This window comes from Eimeria necatrix, genomic scaffold (assembly GCF_000499385.1).
Source record: "Eimeria necatrix Houghton genomic scaffold, Enh_scaff424, whole genome shotgun sequence".
NCBI lineage: Eukaryota > Apicomplexa > Conoidasida > Eucoccidiorida > Eimeriidae > Eimeria > Eimeria necatrix.
In genome coordinates this window covers 1-17,147 of record NW_013654800.1, presented here as the reverse complement: position 1 = coordinate 17,147, position 17,147 = coordinate 1, and the positions used below count along the sequence as shown (strand labels likewise).

Here is a 17,147-nt window from a genome sequence, read left to right as displayed (position 1 = left end):
TATATATATATATATATATATATATATATATATATATATATATATATATATATATATATATACATACATACATATATATATATATGCAAATAGAAAAACGAGCGTGGCGTTAACACAGCTTGTTGCTCATATGATTCGATTGTCTGTTCAGCCCTTTTAGTTCCAGCCGAACCTGCCCAAGCTGCGCACATTCAGCGCATTGTCAAAGTTAGGCACCAGCCACAGCAGCCGCAGAAGCACTGACCTGGTAGCTAAATCCAAAACGCATCCTATGCTTTGCGAGAGGCAGCAAAACATCTAATTAGAAAGCATTCCCAGTACATGCAGTCATAAACGAGCACAAATCTTGCATGAACTGAAGGAGAGAGATGAAGCACCACACTGAAACGAGCGTAAACTCGGAGTCATAGCGTCCGCTATGTGCAAGCAGCACCAGCCAATGTTTACACACGCACGATTTTCGAGCGTGACTGCTACAATCCCCTCTTTTCCATTGCTCTGAGATGAAACCCAAAACAATGCCAGTACCCCTCTTCGCTGTTTACTGCGAGCAGCTGCACGGCCTGCAAACCCATGTGCGAACCACGCAGGCCGCATATAGTATGACGCCAGAGTATTTTTATCCTTTTCACATCATGAGATTGACTCATGCTCGCTGGATATTCCACTGGGAGTATTGCACGAGGCTGGAGAATACAAAAGGAAATAACTAAGAACGTGGACGCCAGTACAAATGTTTTGTTTTGCACAGCCCTCGCGCCAAGCAGCTTTTACTGTCCTGGTTGTTTCACGCCCCAAGACTAGCTCACAACCTCCAGAAGCAAAAGATAGCGGCGGTAGCTGCCGAATTTCCTTGTGTATTCTGCCGTCAATTTGTCCTTTTCGCGATTCGTGATGAGACATAGATGCGCAGCACCGAAATTCAACAAGATAGAAACCACTGGCATTACGACGCGGCAAAATGAAGAGCAACCTTAAATTTGTTGATTAACAGTGACCCATTTTCCCATTTCACTTGCAAATCATTTCGTCATGCGCAGCTTACCGAAGTAATCGTTGCAAGCAACCGACGCAGGCAGGTAGTATATGCAGATACAGCAGCCCAAAGGCCATAGTTTGCAACCTTTTAATTGTGGAACAAGTGTCTATGCTTGTCGCCAAAATCACATAAGGAGCTTGTAGACACCAGTTGGTTCTTCCATACATTCGCTCTAGCCAATACAGTGAAGATGTATCTAAACATATGAAACTGACAACAAAGCGAAAACAATTGGTTTGCAGCCCGGCCTAAGAGCACCCACGCAGCTGACACTTGCCCATTCAAACTATTTGTACATCATGCCATTCATTTGTGACTGCTTGCAGCGCAATTTCTAGCATCACTTCTTCCTTGAAAACATGTTAGTTCTGAACGAAGCCTTGTTTTATGCTTACTCAATGCGAAAATCAGATACGGTCCAGGAATATTCTAAAATGCACTGCATTGAATGCTATTAAAGCACCCAGATCATTAAAAACATCTTTGCATAGAGATCAACAAATGGCTGCTCATGCGTTGAGCAATCCTCGTACATTTGGCTTTCGCACGCAAAAGGCCTAGCGTACATTCTGCAAGCTTGAAACAACGGGCACACACCACGGTGCCATACCAAAAGAAAAGCCGATAGGCCTTTAATCATGCAACGCATTGATACATATGCGAAGTCGTGAATATCTGTCTTCGTCCTGCGGGTGCTGCACTGTGACGCAGCGGTCCTGAGTAGCAGTCTACACAGGAATTAGTTGGTGCTCACAACCAATCCAGCAAGCTGGTTGGTTGGTCTCTTGCTTTTTTTGCGCAGCGTCTTTATCGTGCTAGGTAAAAGCTTGGCAGTTGGCTTATCCTTAAGCATCTAACTCCAACACACCCGAGGAATGCAGCTAACTGGATATGCCGAATGTGCGACGCAGCAACTATCCGTTACCAACGCTGTAGCCACATGGCGGGGCTGACGCAAAAGGCTGTCAACCTCGTTGTCAGGCAGTTCGTGCAGCATGTTCACACACAGTCAAAAATAACATGTACTGGCGTCATCCACATGGCCTTGCGCATATTCTTCGTCTGATGAAACTGCACATGCGATGCTGTGGCGACCAGCTTTTTACATTCTACCTACAACTGCCGATTTCCAGGCGCAACCGCTAAAAACTTTGGCCACGCACTAATGCGCCACAAATTTGAATGCACACAACAAACTCAGCGCACTTCCTAAATGCATTGGCATGCAGTTCGGTTTTACATTTCTTCGTCAAGAGGCAGAGCCGTCAATATGCACAAGATGCACAGTTATTTTTGGATGAGCAAGTTTTCTCTCGTCTTTGATTGCGATAAATTCACGAAAACTCTCACAAATGGCGAACCGTTACGCAAGCACACAGGCACAAGCACATCAGGATGCACAAGCAAAATAGCACACAAGCACAAAAGCACACGCAGACACACAGGCACAGACATGCATACACACGCACTTGCACGCACAAGCAAACACACTTTAACACTAAAACGCGCAAAAGGCGCTTCTTCTCGATTTGAATCCAAGCACAGCGAAGTCTCGAGTAGCTTGCATACTTGCTGACAGAACCTGCACAGTGAACGTTGCCGCTCAGGCAGCAAAAACGCCCATGGTTCTTAGCCAGTGCAGTGGTGCATGGACGAATCATTCGATGCTTCCATGTGTCTCACAAGCTTTAGAAAAGTTTTCAGTTGCAACCAAGCACGCCCATGTGACAATGTGCTCATTCTGCACTGGATTCATCATTTTTAATCACGTTTCACCGTTACCTTACTAATGCTAATTCAAAGCACCGTTGGCTGATACATTGGTGGCGCCACGCCTTTTCAGCCTAGTTACCACAGGCTTCGTTGAGAGTCACAAATAAGATTTTACTTGCCCTCATCATGCAAAACCAAAAATGTAAGACTGTCTTGTGTATCTCAAAAGAGATTGCTCAACGGATGGAAATGGATTTCCAGCTCCACGAGTCCCGATAGCAAACAAATTTAAGCACTCTACGGTATGTTTCCAGTGAAAGGGCCGTGAAGCCTCTCAATTACGCCATTGGCCATTATCTCCTCACATCCTCCAACAGTCCTCAAACAGTCGTGTTTCCGCACCGACCATATTCGCTGAATCAACTGCTTCACACGATGCGGCGAGCTCACCCACTGCAAGTTTTCGGAAAAATCCTCACCAGCAAGAAACCGTTTGGTGCGAAGTCAAAAGTAGAGCTAGAAAGGTTAATACAAATGGTCAAAAGCAAACGTCGCATCCTCAGTAAGTGCACAAGCAGGCTTGCCTTCAATGCAGTGCCATGGCAGTCGCAAAAACTAAGGCACACAGTGCGCATCGTGACGTTAGTTGCCACAAGGAAATCGTCCAACGCACAAGCTGCATACGTCACAGAATCCCAGTGATAACGGTCACTATGCACATGAGGCATAACATTCTTTAAAAGCACGATTCGTTCTGTCTTCAGCCAGTAGATCCTTTAGGTGACCGAATGACACAGAAACCGAGACCGGTCATTTGCCATTAATCGCCAAGCGGCAGCATCAGCCGAACCAACCGTGATGACATTAAGGCCTCTTGCATCGGGTACGCATTCCCATTGAACATATCACAGACGTAAGCATTCGTGACAACCACGATCACAATGACTGACATAAAATGCTATTTGAAGAGCACGGTAGCCTTCCGTCGCAGCAGCAGTGTTGCACCACGTTACTGGAACGGCGGTATGGGCAGGGAAACTTGAAAAAATTGACGGAGGCTCAATTACTTTTGACTAGCATTTGCCACGCAGATTTCTGGCGAACTGCTAAACAAAGGGCCTGCACCGCTTTAGCAATTACCCTGAGGCGCTAGCAGTCTGGCCGCCTGTTCGTACAACTGCAAAGGAATGTAGCGCACATCAGAGCTTCCCCCCTCTTCACTGCACAGTCGCATCAAAGGCATTCGATCTGAAGCAAGAATAGATGATAATCCAAAACAAGAGTCATCGCTCAAAACGTCTTCGGCGCCTGCGCGATGAGCAGTCGACACAAACGGTGAGAGGTAAAAAAGCACCATGGGCTTCTATTCTCGATGGCAAAGAAAATCACGCACCCACTGAAGAAAAACAATAATGTTCTCACTCCGCTTATAGCCTTACAGAAATAATTATCGAACAAAGAGTGTTGCGCATGCTTCAGCTCATCATTCTTCAGGAATCTGTAATCTGTAATGCAGGGATAACATTGCGAAGTTCAACCGAAAGTGCATTCAGAGAAAGGCATCCCAGTCACATTACCCTAACACAAAAGGTAGCCTCTTGTCTTGTCGCCTTCGATCTGATGAAGCCACACTATTGGGAACAACTCCCTGCGTGCTGAGCGTCCTCTTCGTGTTTGGGAAGACGTATAGTTGTGTTGTCCATTTGACAACAGGATCAAATTTAGGCATTAATGCTCCCGTGACAAAGCGTTAGGCTTGAAAGCATTCACTAGCATGTTGCGTTGAAGATAGCACGTTTCTTCTGAAGGCTTTTACCTCCCGGTAGTTTTTACTACGACTTCTGGCGTATAAATCGCGCACAGTAACCCTGGAGTAGAAATATCGCCGTGGTAAGACTCAATCCGCACTTCTGCTGTGACGCACAGGAAGTCTGCAGGTGCATGTTTATGAAAACAATTTCTGCTTAAAGGAAGCGTGGTACTGTGACAGCATATGTCCATCCACCACCTACTCCAAGACGCTTACGTTTCCTTTGCTGTAAATGTTCAAGACACACTCAAGCATACCGCTGCTAAAGCATCGAGAAAAACCGAAGGAGCAGCGGGACTCGCACCTATTCGCGCACGAAAAAAATCTATATGAGCTGACGTGGAGTACCTCTGCACCATCTTTTCACTAGCTGCATGACATTGTTCTAAGGCTACTCCAGTTGTACACCGTACGCCCTGCTTCAGCACCAATTTGTCGGATCACAACTTGGAAAGGGGATAAGCTACTGTTCAGGCAAACATTCTTAGTTACACAGCGCACAGAAGTCCGTGGGCCACGTCTCTTCGGTGGCATTGAACGGGTTTTGGTATTTTGCACTTCTGGCTAACGAGGTTGTTTTCAGCGTGAACGTTCTGCGACTAGCTGAAAGGAATAGTCGTCAAGTTGTTCAAGGGCTTGATCGCTGGATCGTGATAGGGGTATCTTTTGTGGCTGGGCGATTTTTCCTTAGACGTCATCAAAGTAGCCTCACGCATCATGTGGACTCGCAGGAACACGGAAAAGCAACAGAAGGCACATGGCATCCACAGCGGGAGCGCAACGACGAAACATAGCTTACACAAGCACAAAGAGTGATCCGGCAATGTGGTCCTGCACCGTGCAGCGAGTTGCATTCCCATCTTTTATTCTTAGTTTAATTTCATGAGTGTAACGCAATTCAATGGACGGGGCTGCCTCAGAAGTACTCAATCACCCACACGCAACACAAGTTCAGAGGCTGAGGCCATCACTAAGATTCAAACCACCTTTCCTGTTTTTTCTCCGGTCAGCATGAGAGTTCCTGTGCATTGCCTGGGCGCACCTGCCAAAGCTTCAAAAGGCTGTTGAGCACCCTCATCCGTCAAAAGAAAGCTAGCCATTGAAGAAAAAATCACACACACGAATATTAGTCATTCAGCTCCCATTTTACTTGATTCCCGGAACACGGCGGTTCCCTTAGGTAATCAGCGGGCAATGTTGGAGTGTGTCGCGGTTTTTCTATGGACATTCCCTTCATCGGCGAGCTCAGACTTACCGCGCAATTGCCTTCGTCTTCCGCCGCTAAACTTCGTGCAGTCAAATCGTATTTAATGTAATTATGTTGAGCTTTCAGTGACTTGTAACACTGCAAAGTGACAAAGATTATGGCCAATACGACGATGACTGCCGATAGTTTGGTGAGGGCAGACGCGTCGCGCCAGCGCTTGTAAACCGTTGTAGAGACCCTTTTAGAGTTTACAGCGTCTTCATTCTGCAGAGCGATGTTTTTGGTTTCAGGGGAAAATGCGCCTTCTGCCTTTAGGAAATCGTTCAGTGCGAACGCCGCAAGTGGGAAACTAGACACAAGCAGTGAAGAATAGCACATCTCAAGAAGTAAAGAAATCAAGGCGATAAAAAAATGTTTGTACTTGTTCTTTCCGTGAGTATTCTTTGATTTGTAAATATTGCCAGTTTCTGCGTTCCAAGACGCATCATGGAACAGCTTGAACACTCCACGTCACCATGTTCCGGGGGTCTCCAGACAGGGTGAGCGGCACTGCAAACAGGAATAGAAATACGGTTTTAAATGCCTGCGGCTCTGTGCCACGACATTTTTACATTGAATCCAACAACATTTGGAAGAAAGGTGCCAATTTCATGTTGTTAATGACGTTAGGAGTGTATCTGAAATGTCCACAGTGGAGCCTGTGGGGTGCTGATGCAATGTGTGTTCTTTTACATCGTACGTCGGCAGGGTCAGCAGCATAACAAGACTTCATTGTATTAACACTGCATTTGGGATGCAAGAAAGAGGGCTAGCTCACAACAGTAATCTTCGCCTCCAAGGAGCCCATTGGATTACTTTTGCTGACTCACGCGGAAATTCAGGGCAAATGAACAGCGTAAAACGCTAAACTGCATTTTTTTGTGTTTTATGTGACTATCTGTATCTATCTGGGAGTAATTACACACTATGTTACTCTCAGCGTTGGCTGTCGGCTGTGGCGCAGATCCACCGTAACCACACCGCCCTGCTCGTCGCAGCAGCTCACAGGATATTCCTGTGTGATGCAGTGCTTTTGCACGGACTTGTATGCCCCCGTCAACATCAGAGTACACACACATGTCTCGTTTGCTTGTGAGACACTGAAAGAGAGGCGTTCGTCTTGTTTTTAAGGGGAGGCTGCTACTTCACAGAGACTTTGCAGCAGGACGCCAACTTCAATGTACATGCAGCATCCCCACCGTAAGCGATACAAAAAAAACGACGATTAAGAGACGAAGAGGAAGAGTACGAAAAAAGATATTCCGGAGCAGGGAAAGTTTTTAATTATTACAAGCAGCTCAATCATTACAAAGTAGCTCTGGTGCCAGTACATGTTTGCTGTGTGCATGTGCCGATTTGGTAGGACAGATCATGCATCACTCTTGGGCAGTTTTTTGTGTTTCGCAAATTTGCTTAGCATTTATTACCATTTAATCATTTTAGGGCATCCTCAAACAGCGGGTTCGGCTCCTCACGAATGATCCTGAATTTCTCATGGGAAGTTTTTCAGCTTTAAGCACTGTCTTTTTCTCAGATCATGAATTGTATTGGTGTCCTGATATTACATGTAATGGTGATGTGCATTTAGGGGAGGCCGCGCTTCGGTCTGAAGCATTGGTGATAAGACTTTGGCATTGGTTCTGTAGAATGCGGTGTGGTCTGACGCTGACTCTTCCAACGTTCCCTTCAAAAGATTGGATGAATTGCACGCGTAGCTTTAAAGTTCTAGAACCTCAAAAGTGATGCTCCCAGCTTGCCCGCTTACTGCCGCCATATTCTCTAGTTTGTCATTGCCGTAGATTGCTGAATATGAGTGAGACTTTTTGGGGACATGGAAGAGCAGCTCCGCCTCAAAAAGCCATATTTTTTTCTATTAAGCATGAGGCCTTAGGCCTCCGCTGGGGGCATAAGCTTGCATGTTAGCGTAGGCAGCAAGCTAGCTTGCATGGCCTAGCAATGGCTGTGGTGACGGTGCTCACCTACTCGCGACTGAAGCCAAAGTAGGTCTATATTGCTTCTCTTTTGCATTATAGGCAAATTTAGGGCAAGGGACGTAGGCTACATCACTGCAAAATGACCGCGTAGGGGGTCAAAAGGCCACCTTTTAACCTGGCAATGCCCGTGGGAAGTTCATGTGCAAGGCACCATCTCTGGCAGCCAAATGGGTGACGACTACGGGGAAACATACTAAAAGTCATTTGCATTTCATACCTTGTTGCCGAAGTTGTAGCTTTCATTGTCGCAAGATTCTACCTTTTACGTTTTAATTCTCCCTGCTGGCTTCCTTCATTTCGGTTTTGACATGTTTGGGAGCAGAATATTCCTATTTTCTCTTTTTTCAGTTTTTGCATCTACTATATGCTAGCGTTTAGTGCTTCTTACAGTCAGGTTCTGGCATATTCGCTTTACGGTAACCGATTATGGACGCTAAACACCCGGCCTGTTGCAAACATGCGCTCCCAGAGCAACAAAATACAAAAGCGAAGGTCCAAAGTTACTTGAGAATTGGTGCCGTGCTTTACAACTTGCAGCGGAGACTTTTAGTGGGCGTCTGTGCCCATGAGCCGCCAGTGGTCTACTGACGCTCGTTGAAGCCTCGGTGGGGACAGAAGGAGCCAACTTCGCCGTTATAAAGATTCATTTGGGGAGTCATAATTAGCTCTTTTCATAAGCAATTGCTGCTTGAGCCACAATCTGGAGATTTTGTCGCACGGTGCTAGCCAGCACTACCACAGGCTGCGGGCCTAGCTACTGGCAACAGCCCCGTCTGAAGCCTACCTGAGGAATGAAAATAACAAATAATGAAAATATACTCAAAGGGTGCGAGTAATTTTCTATATTGCACAGAGGAGGGTGATGTCTGCCACTTCAGACTCCGCGTGTCACGTAGCGCCTTTCCACAATCTACATCCTGAATGCCAGTACTTCGGCTTAAAATGCACATTATACTTCACAAATGTGTAATCACAGTTCCGCTTTAAATGTTGGTATTTCATGCTGAGCTTGTTCCCATGCAGAACCTACTGTGTCTCCGCAACGTAGCAGTGAGTGGAACATACGGAAGTGAGATACGACTTCACAATTCCGCTCAACAGGGGTCAGTGGAAGATGAAGAAGCGGTCAATACGATTTTGCTGTGTCGCCCAACTTTAAATTAATATCTCTGGGCACATCAGTAATTGAGCTCAAGCTGTTCGAAATTCGCATGAAACGTACCCAGAGTCTGCTGAGAGTCTGCTGCATAGCACGCAGGTGGCGGGCGGCAGGGAGTAGACGCCAGTATCGCTGTTTTGCATGGGCTGAGAATAAGCCCTCTTCCATCCATGTGGTTGTGTTGATTATTTATTTAATGCTTGAAGAACACAGCAATGGTGCGGAATATGATTCCAGCAGATTTGTCACGTTGCCGCTAGCATGCAATCTGGGACCCTTCACCAACCTACTCCTCTACAGTTACAAGTGAAACGCTACCGTCTGAAGCCTCAGCCCTTACATTACAGCTCACAGTACACTATAAATAAGTGTCTCTGCAAATGACTCATATGTTTGGTGGACTGTAGCTTACGCATGTGAAAGCCGGTCACTGATACTACCTATGGTTGGCAGCCAACTAGGGCTCCTTTCGCTTAAAGCTCTTCCGGCTCCGCCGTCCAAGAATGGTAGTCCTCGTGCGGTTTTATTCAGCTCATCTAATTTTCCAGGGCATTTCACTGTCCCATCTTCTCTCGGCAGCATTACGCAAGGCTGCAGATGCCCTACCACTGTCAGGCTAAGGAGCCGAAGAGCCAGGAAGAGCAGGTCGAGCAGGGACAGGATTCTGCATATCAGAAGGCTGTCCGCAGCACAAACACATTTTTAGGAGTTGAATGTTCGATCTATCATCAACGAGAAGGGTGAGTGGAGCTAAAGCTATGAGGGCCGCAGGAACAGCGATAGGCGTACATACGCGTGAGCAAAGGAAGCAAACGCAGCGTCTGCCTTGAATGAAGGCAGCTGCAGCGCATGGACGGAGGGGTAGAGTGGCTGCTATAACTGCGTAAGGGCAGCCTGAATTGCAGTACGGGCAACAACGTTCAACGAATCTGTCTGTTGAGTGGCAGAGAAGGCGGCCGCGGGAGCAACAGCGGGGACAGCAGCAGGAGCAGCAGGCGCTTAGATCCTCGCGTTTTGCCGCGCTCCAAGAGGAAGCATCATAAGCAGCAAGGGTTGACCGCTGCCCTTCTATAAATTGTGTGCGATTGCTGCTGGTGCGTCTCCCAGCAGACGCAGCAGTCGTAGCCCGAACAGCAGCACAACGTGAGAGGACCACAGCAAACTCGACAGCAACACCATTAACTATTTTTCAAATGTAGCGAAAAACAACTTGACGCCGAACACTCGTTATCGCGCACAGAGGCTGCAGGAAATGAAGCTACAGCAGAAATAGCACACGGCAGGCCGATTCTTTCAATCACATTTACAACGAGCACAGGGGCCGCAGGAACGTCCAGTTTGTGTGTGAGTTGGCTAGGCCAGCGGCGCGTCCCTTTGGCAGCAACAGCGGCAGCGTCGGCAGTAGCAGCAAGAACAGCAAAACCGCGGACAGCAGATGCGACAGCAGCAGTGGCGTGACTGACTGCCGCTCGATGCTGAGAAGTCCAAGGAGCTGCGACAGGGACAGCGGCAGTGGCAATAGTAGCAGAAGCAGAAGTAATAGCCGAGGACAACACTCCAAGCACCTTTGCCCTGCCAAAGCATCTGAGTTGTCCGCAACTGAGGGTGAGGAGACGGCGAAGACAAGTGATGGCGCGAGTAGCAGAAAGAGCAGCACGAGATGCAGTAGTACTAGCCCCAGATCGCAAGACAGACGCGTCTGCGCAGCAAGTATGGCTAGTGGGTACGGTGACGGGGCAAACAGCAACGACAGGTGCAGCAGTAACAGCAGTGCCGTCAGGGAACTAATTGACCTTGACAGTGAAGAGGACGATGACTGTCTTTTTATTGGCAGAAGAGATGCCGCACCAGTAGCAGCAACGGACTCGGAAGCAGAGCGACTACTTGGAGTGCATCATAACGGCTGCCCGAGGAGAGCCAACGATAGCGGCAGAAGCACACCTTTACCATTCGACTACTCTCTTCGTGGAGCGCCATCGCATCAGCGGCACCAGCAGAGTCCGCTACTTCCAATTCGCCTTTTGCCCTGCAGCCCCAGAGGGGCAGCGGAAACGGCAGAGGCAACAACGGTAGAGGCTGCGGGAGGCTTTAGGTTGTCACCGACGGCAGCTTCTGCCAGCTCCGCCCCAGCATCTGCTGCTGCAACAACCGTGGAAGGTGTCAGCGTCGATTCAAGTGATGACGAGCCTGAGCTATGTGGCTTTAGAGCCCCTACCTCGGCGCGGGCATCTGTGTTCGCTGCGGATCAGCAGCAGCAGCGCCTGCAGCACGAGACAATCTGCGATCGAGATACCGCAGCATTTTTGTGGGGCGAAATTGGCCGGGACGAAAGGTCTGCCACACGGATGAGCCACCGTACCTTTCCTCCAGCAGCAGTTACCGCTGAAGGACACCTAGCTGCAGCTGCAACAAACCGTGCTGCTGCGGCTCCTGCAATGGACGAGGCCGTTTCGGGACTCAGGTCTACTGGTCTCGAGCCAACGGACTTGCTGCCATACCTCGTGATTCCACAGGGTCTCCCACACCAACTGCAACTGCTGCAGCACCAACAGCAAGTTCAGCAGCAGCTCCGGCATCAGCAGCATCCGTTAGCTGGGACAGTGAGATCACAGCAGAACCTAGCTGCAGGCTCTGCTGCTGCCACTGCTGCTCACCGTGTTGTTTCCCGCCGCCGGATTAGGAGGACAATGCTGCCATGGCAGCGGCAGTTGCAGCGGAGTGCAACAGGTTCTGTAGTAGCAACAGCCACATCAGGAGAAGCGGCTGATGGTGCGTTTGATCAAGTGTTAGTGTCGCTGCAACAGCAGCAGTTGTGGGCGGAGATGGACTTATGGCAACAACCGCAGCAGCAGCGAGGAACCCCGCTTCACGTGCTGCAGCAGCTACCGACTCTTCCTTTCAAACACAGGACATCAGCGCCCCTCACCACTGCTGCCTCTGCGACGTGTTGCAATAGCGGCGAGCGCAGCAGTGGCAGCAGTAGCAGCGGTCAGGTTGGGGAGGAAGATGACAAAGAAAAATGTGCCATCTGTTTGGATTCTTTTGTGGAGGCTCAAATAGTGCGTTTCCTTCCCTGTCTTCATTTTTTCCATGTGAGCTGCGTAGATACGTGGTTGCAGCAAAGTGACGTGTGCCCCATTTGCAAATGGCCCGTGCAGTGCACGGCTTCGCCTCATACAGAAGCTATCTCTTAGGATGTCTGATGCAGAGGCAGGTGCTGCCGCTGTTATTTAAGCTAGCGTTGGCAATAGCAGCAGCTTTAGATGCGGGCACTTCAGCTTTGCCCGCAGTGGTTAAATTGGGGTGCCTCGACGACGGTGGTTGCTGCTGCACGGGCAATGACTGCTATCATGAGGCGTTCCAGTATTGATGATGCCATCATATTGTGGTTGAAAATGTTCATTTGCAAGTGCGCAAATCCCAGCACCTTCAGCATTTTCTGCAAGAGCGAAGACAGCAGCCTTCGTTGCGGCGGGAATGCCTGTTGCGCTTGTTCAAGCGTAACTTCTACCAACAAGTTTGGCTGTTCCTAGCGCTGTCGATTTTGCTGATGCTGTGTGTTCTTTTCCACGACCTACTGGGCTGCTACTGTGGCAAGGAAAATTTTGGCCTCGCCTTTGCCGTTCCCCGCTCGTCTGCCATTCTTCATCAGGTCATAGTGAACCTTCTGCTTCTTTTAATGCCTGCTTTTTCAAGGACCTTAGCAAACCCATTGCGGCTGTAGGTTTTGGTCGTAATCGCTGTGACCTACTTACTTTCGACTTAACGTCTCTTCCACTACGTAGTTGGCGTGTAGTTTAGGGTGGTGTTGTGAATGTTCTCCGGCTTCTCGCCGTGCATGTTTTGACTGCGTATCACACTTACTTGCTGAGCCACACGCAACTCACAGAAGCGAAGTTTCTGTCGGCACAAATATTGGCAACGGCACTCCAAGTGAGCATCCTCACATCTTCCAGGAACGGCATGCATTTCGCATTGAACCTTCCCGTCAAGGTCTTCCAGCTCGCAGACAACCACAGCAAACCCACAAAATCCGAATCTTGTCAAAATGTGCTGCCACGGGCGTTGCAAATAATCCGTCCAGGCTGTTTACCTGACGAACTAGGGCTGCTGCTTTTACAGGTAAGGCAATGCTTATGTTGCCTTGGTCGCGTTCGTCTTTAAGCGTGTCGACACGGCGTACAAAACAGTGTGACTGCTGAAAGCTGCAATATGCAAAGGGTCACTTTGTCCGTATCGGATTTGGTGGACCCTCCGGAAATTGTTCAGAGGGAGGCAGAGGTCAATATCAAGGCAGTCTGCATGCTAGCTCTCCGAAACAAATGCCGAGCGAGTTGTTGCATCGAGCTGAAGGCGCCTGTAGCACCTCCAGCGACGCATCACGTACCTTAGCAACATATTTAACCTCCAGGAGCTGCAATACAAACCGCTAGAAAGGCTGCTTAGTGTGCTGTCGCTATGAAACAGCAGCATCGTGCAACGATGCGCACACTGCTTGCAGAGGGCAGATGCCAGCCCAGTGGCGGCGAGGGCAAGTGCCCCACAAACAGCAATATGAAGGCCAAGGAGAGTGCAATGTATAAGCTACAGCGAAACGCTGACAGCCCAGCATTTAGGTGGGCATGGAAGGGGTAACAGGGCATCTGATGGCAAAACGATCCATGTGCTATTTATTAGGGTGGGGAGTGAGATACAATGCTTTGAAGGGAGAAGAAAGTGAGCTAAAAGGCAAGCATGATCAGATTACTGGCGCACGGTCAGCATAGCAACAATAGTGCGCAGCCCTAAGATTGGCGCTGGCGATAGCGCCCTGTGGTGCGGGCCACCGCACGACAGGGCCAAGTAAAAAAGAAGGCTGAGTGGGGGGACTTTTAGGTAAATCGGATTGAGAACTCAAGGAGATGACTGATTTCGTTGACGCTTTGGTAGTTGTTTCATGAGAGATGCGTTGAAAGTAGGGGGATTTTCAAAGGGTGCCCTATTCGTGGGCCAGCTAGCAACGTAGTTGCGGCAGAAGGTGCTGTGCACTACATAGCTGCCTTCTCAAGGTTACCAGCAAGCCCGCTTATAGTGCCTGCGCACCACAACTTCCCCCCTTGCTGCACTGAACCAGCCTACCCAGAACACATTATTTCTGCCTTTTCAATCTCTATTCTCTTCTAAAGCTAATGACATGAGGCGCAGCGCTCCCTCCCCCCTGCGGGCGGCGGGAGCTCAGGGACCCAAGCCGCTACGTCTCGGGAGGAGCAGCATGGTGTCGATCCTGGAGATGTCTTAGCTGGCGGCGGTGCCAAGCATGAAGCAAAGCCGGGCATCCTGTGAGGTGGTGAGCGGGCTCCCATGTGGCTTGATCTTCAGGGGTTCCGCGCCACTTGACGAGGCACTGGGCGTCGGCTCCCAAGCCGCGCTGGTCCATGATATAATCTAACTCATGCTCCTCTATTAGGCTGCCTGCCGCATCGCGGATAGGCGACCAGGTGGCGTCAGCTTCCTGGGGAACACCAATCCGGGAGGGCGGGGGTGATGGGGAGCTAACTGCGAAACATGGAAAGCGTTGTGGCATTAATATGTGGGAGGCAGAGCAAGACAGTAAGCGACGGCCCCTATACGTTCGATGACTTCAAAGGGTCCTCAGAAATGGGGATCGAGCTTAAGGCACCTGTTCAAAGCCGGTAGATGCTTCTTACTGACACAGGCATTGTCGCCCATTGCATACTCCACGGCTCAACGCTTTGTGTCCGCGTAGTACTTCTGCTGCCATTTTGCCTTCAAGATGTAATTCTGTGCTGCGTCGCAGAGCTGCCGGAAAAGCTTAGTTATCGGAGGAGTGAGCGTAGGGGCTAACGCGCCTACGATATCAAAATTCGCAACAGTTAGCGGATTCTCGCCAATGATGACATTGTAGGAAGAAAGCTCGGTGGATGAATGGCTTGTCATATTCTAAGCAAGTTCCAGGGCCGGACGCAAGCTCACCCACTCGCTTTTTTCGTCAGATTGGATGTAGGTACGAAGCATCTGCTCCAGTGTGCGATTAACCCTCTCAGTTTAACCGTCGCTCTGGGGATGGTAGAACGAGGACATGGCGCCCCTTACGTTGAAACGGCGACATAGTTGTTCCCAGAGGTCCGATAGGAAGCCGCGATCTCAGTTTGATAGGAACACCTCCGCAAAGCCGTGGTAGCGGATAAGACGGTCCGCCAGAAGCTCTGTAGTACACTGCGTTCTCTACAGCGTCTACGATGCTGCACAACCCTCAACTCTGGCGCTCTATGAAATCTTCTCTTCTACAGGCGCATCGGTCTCGTAACGTCAACTGAATTATTAGAAAGGCAATTTTGTTTCAAGTTCTCAAAATTATATTTCATAAAAGTTATTTCTTATCGTTCTTGCTTTGCTGGTCCGGTGAGGATGTAACGCGCACCGGTGCCGGTGTTTTCGGCAGCCCCAATCTTAGGGCATTCGCAGGCACTTCTAGTTTATACATGTTAATTTGTTAGTAAATTGCATTTCTATTTCACTAGTAAGAAGTTACAGCGCTCAATCCGCGTGCCAACGTCTTAACCTTTCATAGGTCATCAGTTAGCTATCCTCTATACGTCACAGGCAAACCCGATTGTAGTGCCCACTACATAATGCCTCCTCTCACTGGCGTGCTTCTAAATTACCCGCTTAGAAGCCTGCAGGACTGCTCCGATCGGTGCTTGTTCTCTCTCGCTGATGGGATCAGGTCAGTGCCATAGTTGAGAAGAGCGTTTTGCAAACTGTGTGACCAAGGACGGAGCGATGTTTAATGAGCGAAATTGCAGCGAAAAGCATGCATGGACTGCAAAAGGCGCGGCGTCGAGTTTACAGGAGACAAGGTCTGGCGTAGCAGTGAACGCGTACCTGCTATAGGTAAATGCATCAAATTCGCTCCGCATTATCACGAAAAGATTTAACACTAGACGGTACATCTGTTCCGTGATGAAAAACTAAGTGGCAGCAACCCACTATTTGCTGTATTTTATGATTTCAGAGAATGTGATTGATTTTTTTTTCCATCACTCTTTTGTTGGAGACGTAAGAAAATGACAGTTTGCTTCGTCGCGTTTCATAATAGCAGAGAACATGGTTGCCGGCCTGTCTTTCGTCAGGCTGTCTGACACCCCTTTCCTGTATATCAGAGGCAATGACAGTTTACCTTGCTCCAGCAGCATACCCCGTCCATGACATTGCTCAGTTCAAAAGGCGGGAAACCGCGGTCAGAGGCGCATTGTCCGGCAACCCGGAATCGAACCAGGGACCAACAGATAACTGCAACCTCTACAGTCTGCCGCTCTACCAACTGAGCTATTGCCGGTAGGCCCGCACACCCGCTTCTCACATCTTGCTCCACTGCCTTCATAGAGGTATCAAGGGAATGCGCTTGATGCGATACACAATTGACTGGATCTAAGCAGCAGTCCTTTCGACAGAGCAACATAACCCCAACAGTCAACCACTGGGCGTGGCCGTATATGACTACTAGTAATTTAGGACACCGCGACGTTAGGCACAGACACTGACAGAGACAGAAGGAAGTGTGTACAGGATCGGAGCTTTAGGGATACAGACACTACTGAGAAGGAACAAAGGTCCACGAAGACTGCCGTGGATTACAGACTGACGCAAGCGTTGGCGAAAAGGGAAAGATGCTTTGATGCAGGCACAGACACGGCCACAGCGACGGAAGTTGCCACAGAGGCAAAGTGACGGAAAGCGACTGTTACGGAGGGGACTGCAAACAAAACCAAAGACAGTACAGTACACGCGTATGCGCCACAGTGGAAGAAATAAATTCAAGGGAAAAAAGAGACAGCCGAGACTTTGAGGTGCTCGTGGGTTCGTGGAGAAGAAGCTCTCTTTGCGTGTCAGTCTAGAGGAAACCTCAGAAAAGTGAGCGCATGTGACAAGCGTCATCCCGCGATTTACTGTGTTTCATCTTTTCATAATGTGATCGCCGGTATGTGTGTCACTCCCTGTTTGAGATGGAAGGCATTAACAGTTTTCCTTTCCCCGACCGAATATGCCGTGCATGCCTCTGCGCATCTCCACATTGCGAGATCTTGCTGGTGCGGAGCAGCAGATAAAGCGAAAACATCCGGCAACCCGGAATCGAACCAGGGACCAACAGATAACTGCAACGTCTACAGTCTGCCGCTCTACCT

The 17,147-nt window shown here is 49.1% G+C and overlaps 2 protein-coding genes across 2 annotated transcripts; one reads left to right on the top strand and one right to left on the bottom strand.

The window, feature by feature from the left end:
- Positions 1-10,433: 10,433 nt before the first annotated feature.
- Positions 10,434-12,155, top strand: ENH_00052940 (hypothetical protein, conserved; the record flags this gene model as incomplete). The annotated part of the gene is made up of 1 exon (XM_013583727.1): positions 10,434-12,155. One exon carries the CDS (start codon positions 10,434-10,436, stop codon positions 12,153-12,155), a length of 1,722 nt encoding a protein of 573 aa, XP_013439181.1.
- Positions 12,156-14,191: 2,036 nt separating this feature from the next.
- ENH_00052930 (hypothetical protein) lies at positions 14,192-14,670 on the bottom strand (the record flags this gene model as incomplete). The annotated part of the gene is made up of 2 exons (XM_013583726.1): positions 14,192-14,496; positions 14,649-14,670. 2 exons carry the CDS (start codon positions 14,668-14,670, stop codon positions 14,192-14,194), a joined length of 327 nt encoding a protein of 108 aa, XP_013439180.1.
- Positions 14,671-17,147: the final 2,477 nt, after the last annotated feature.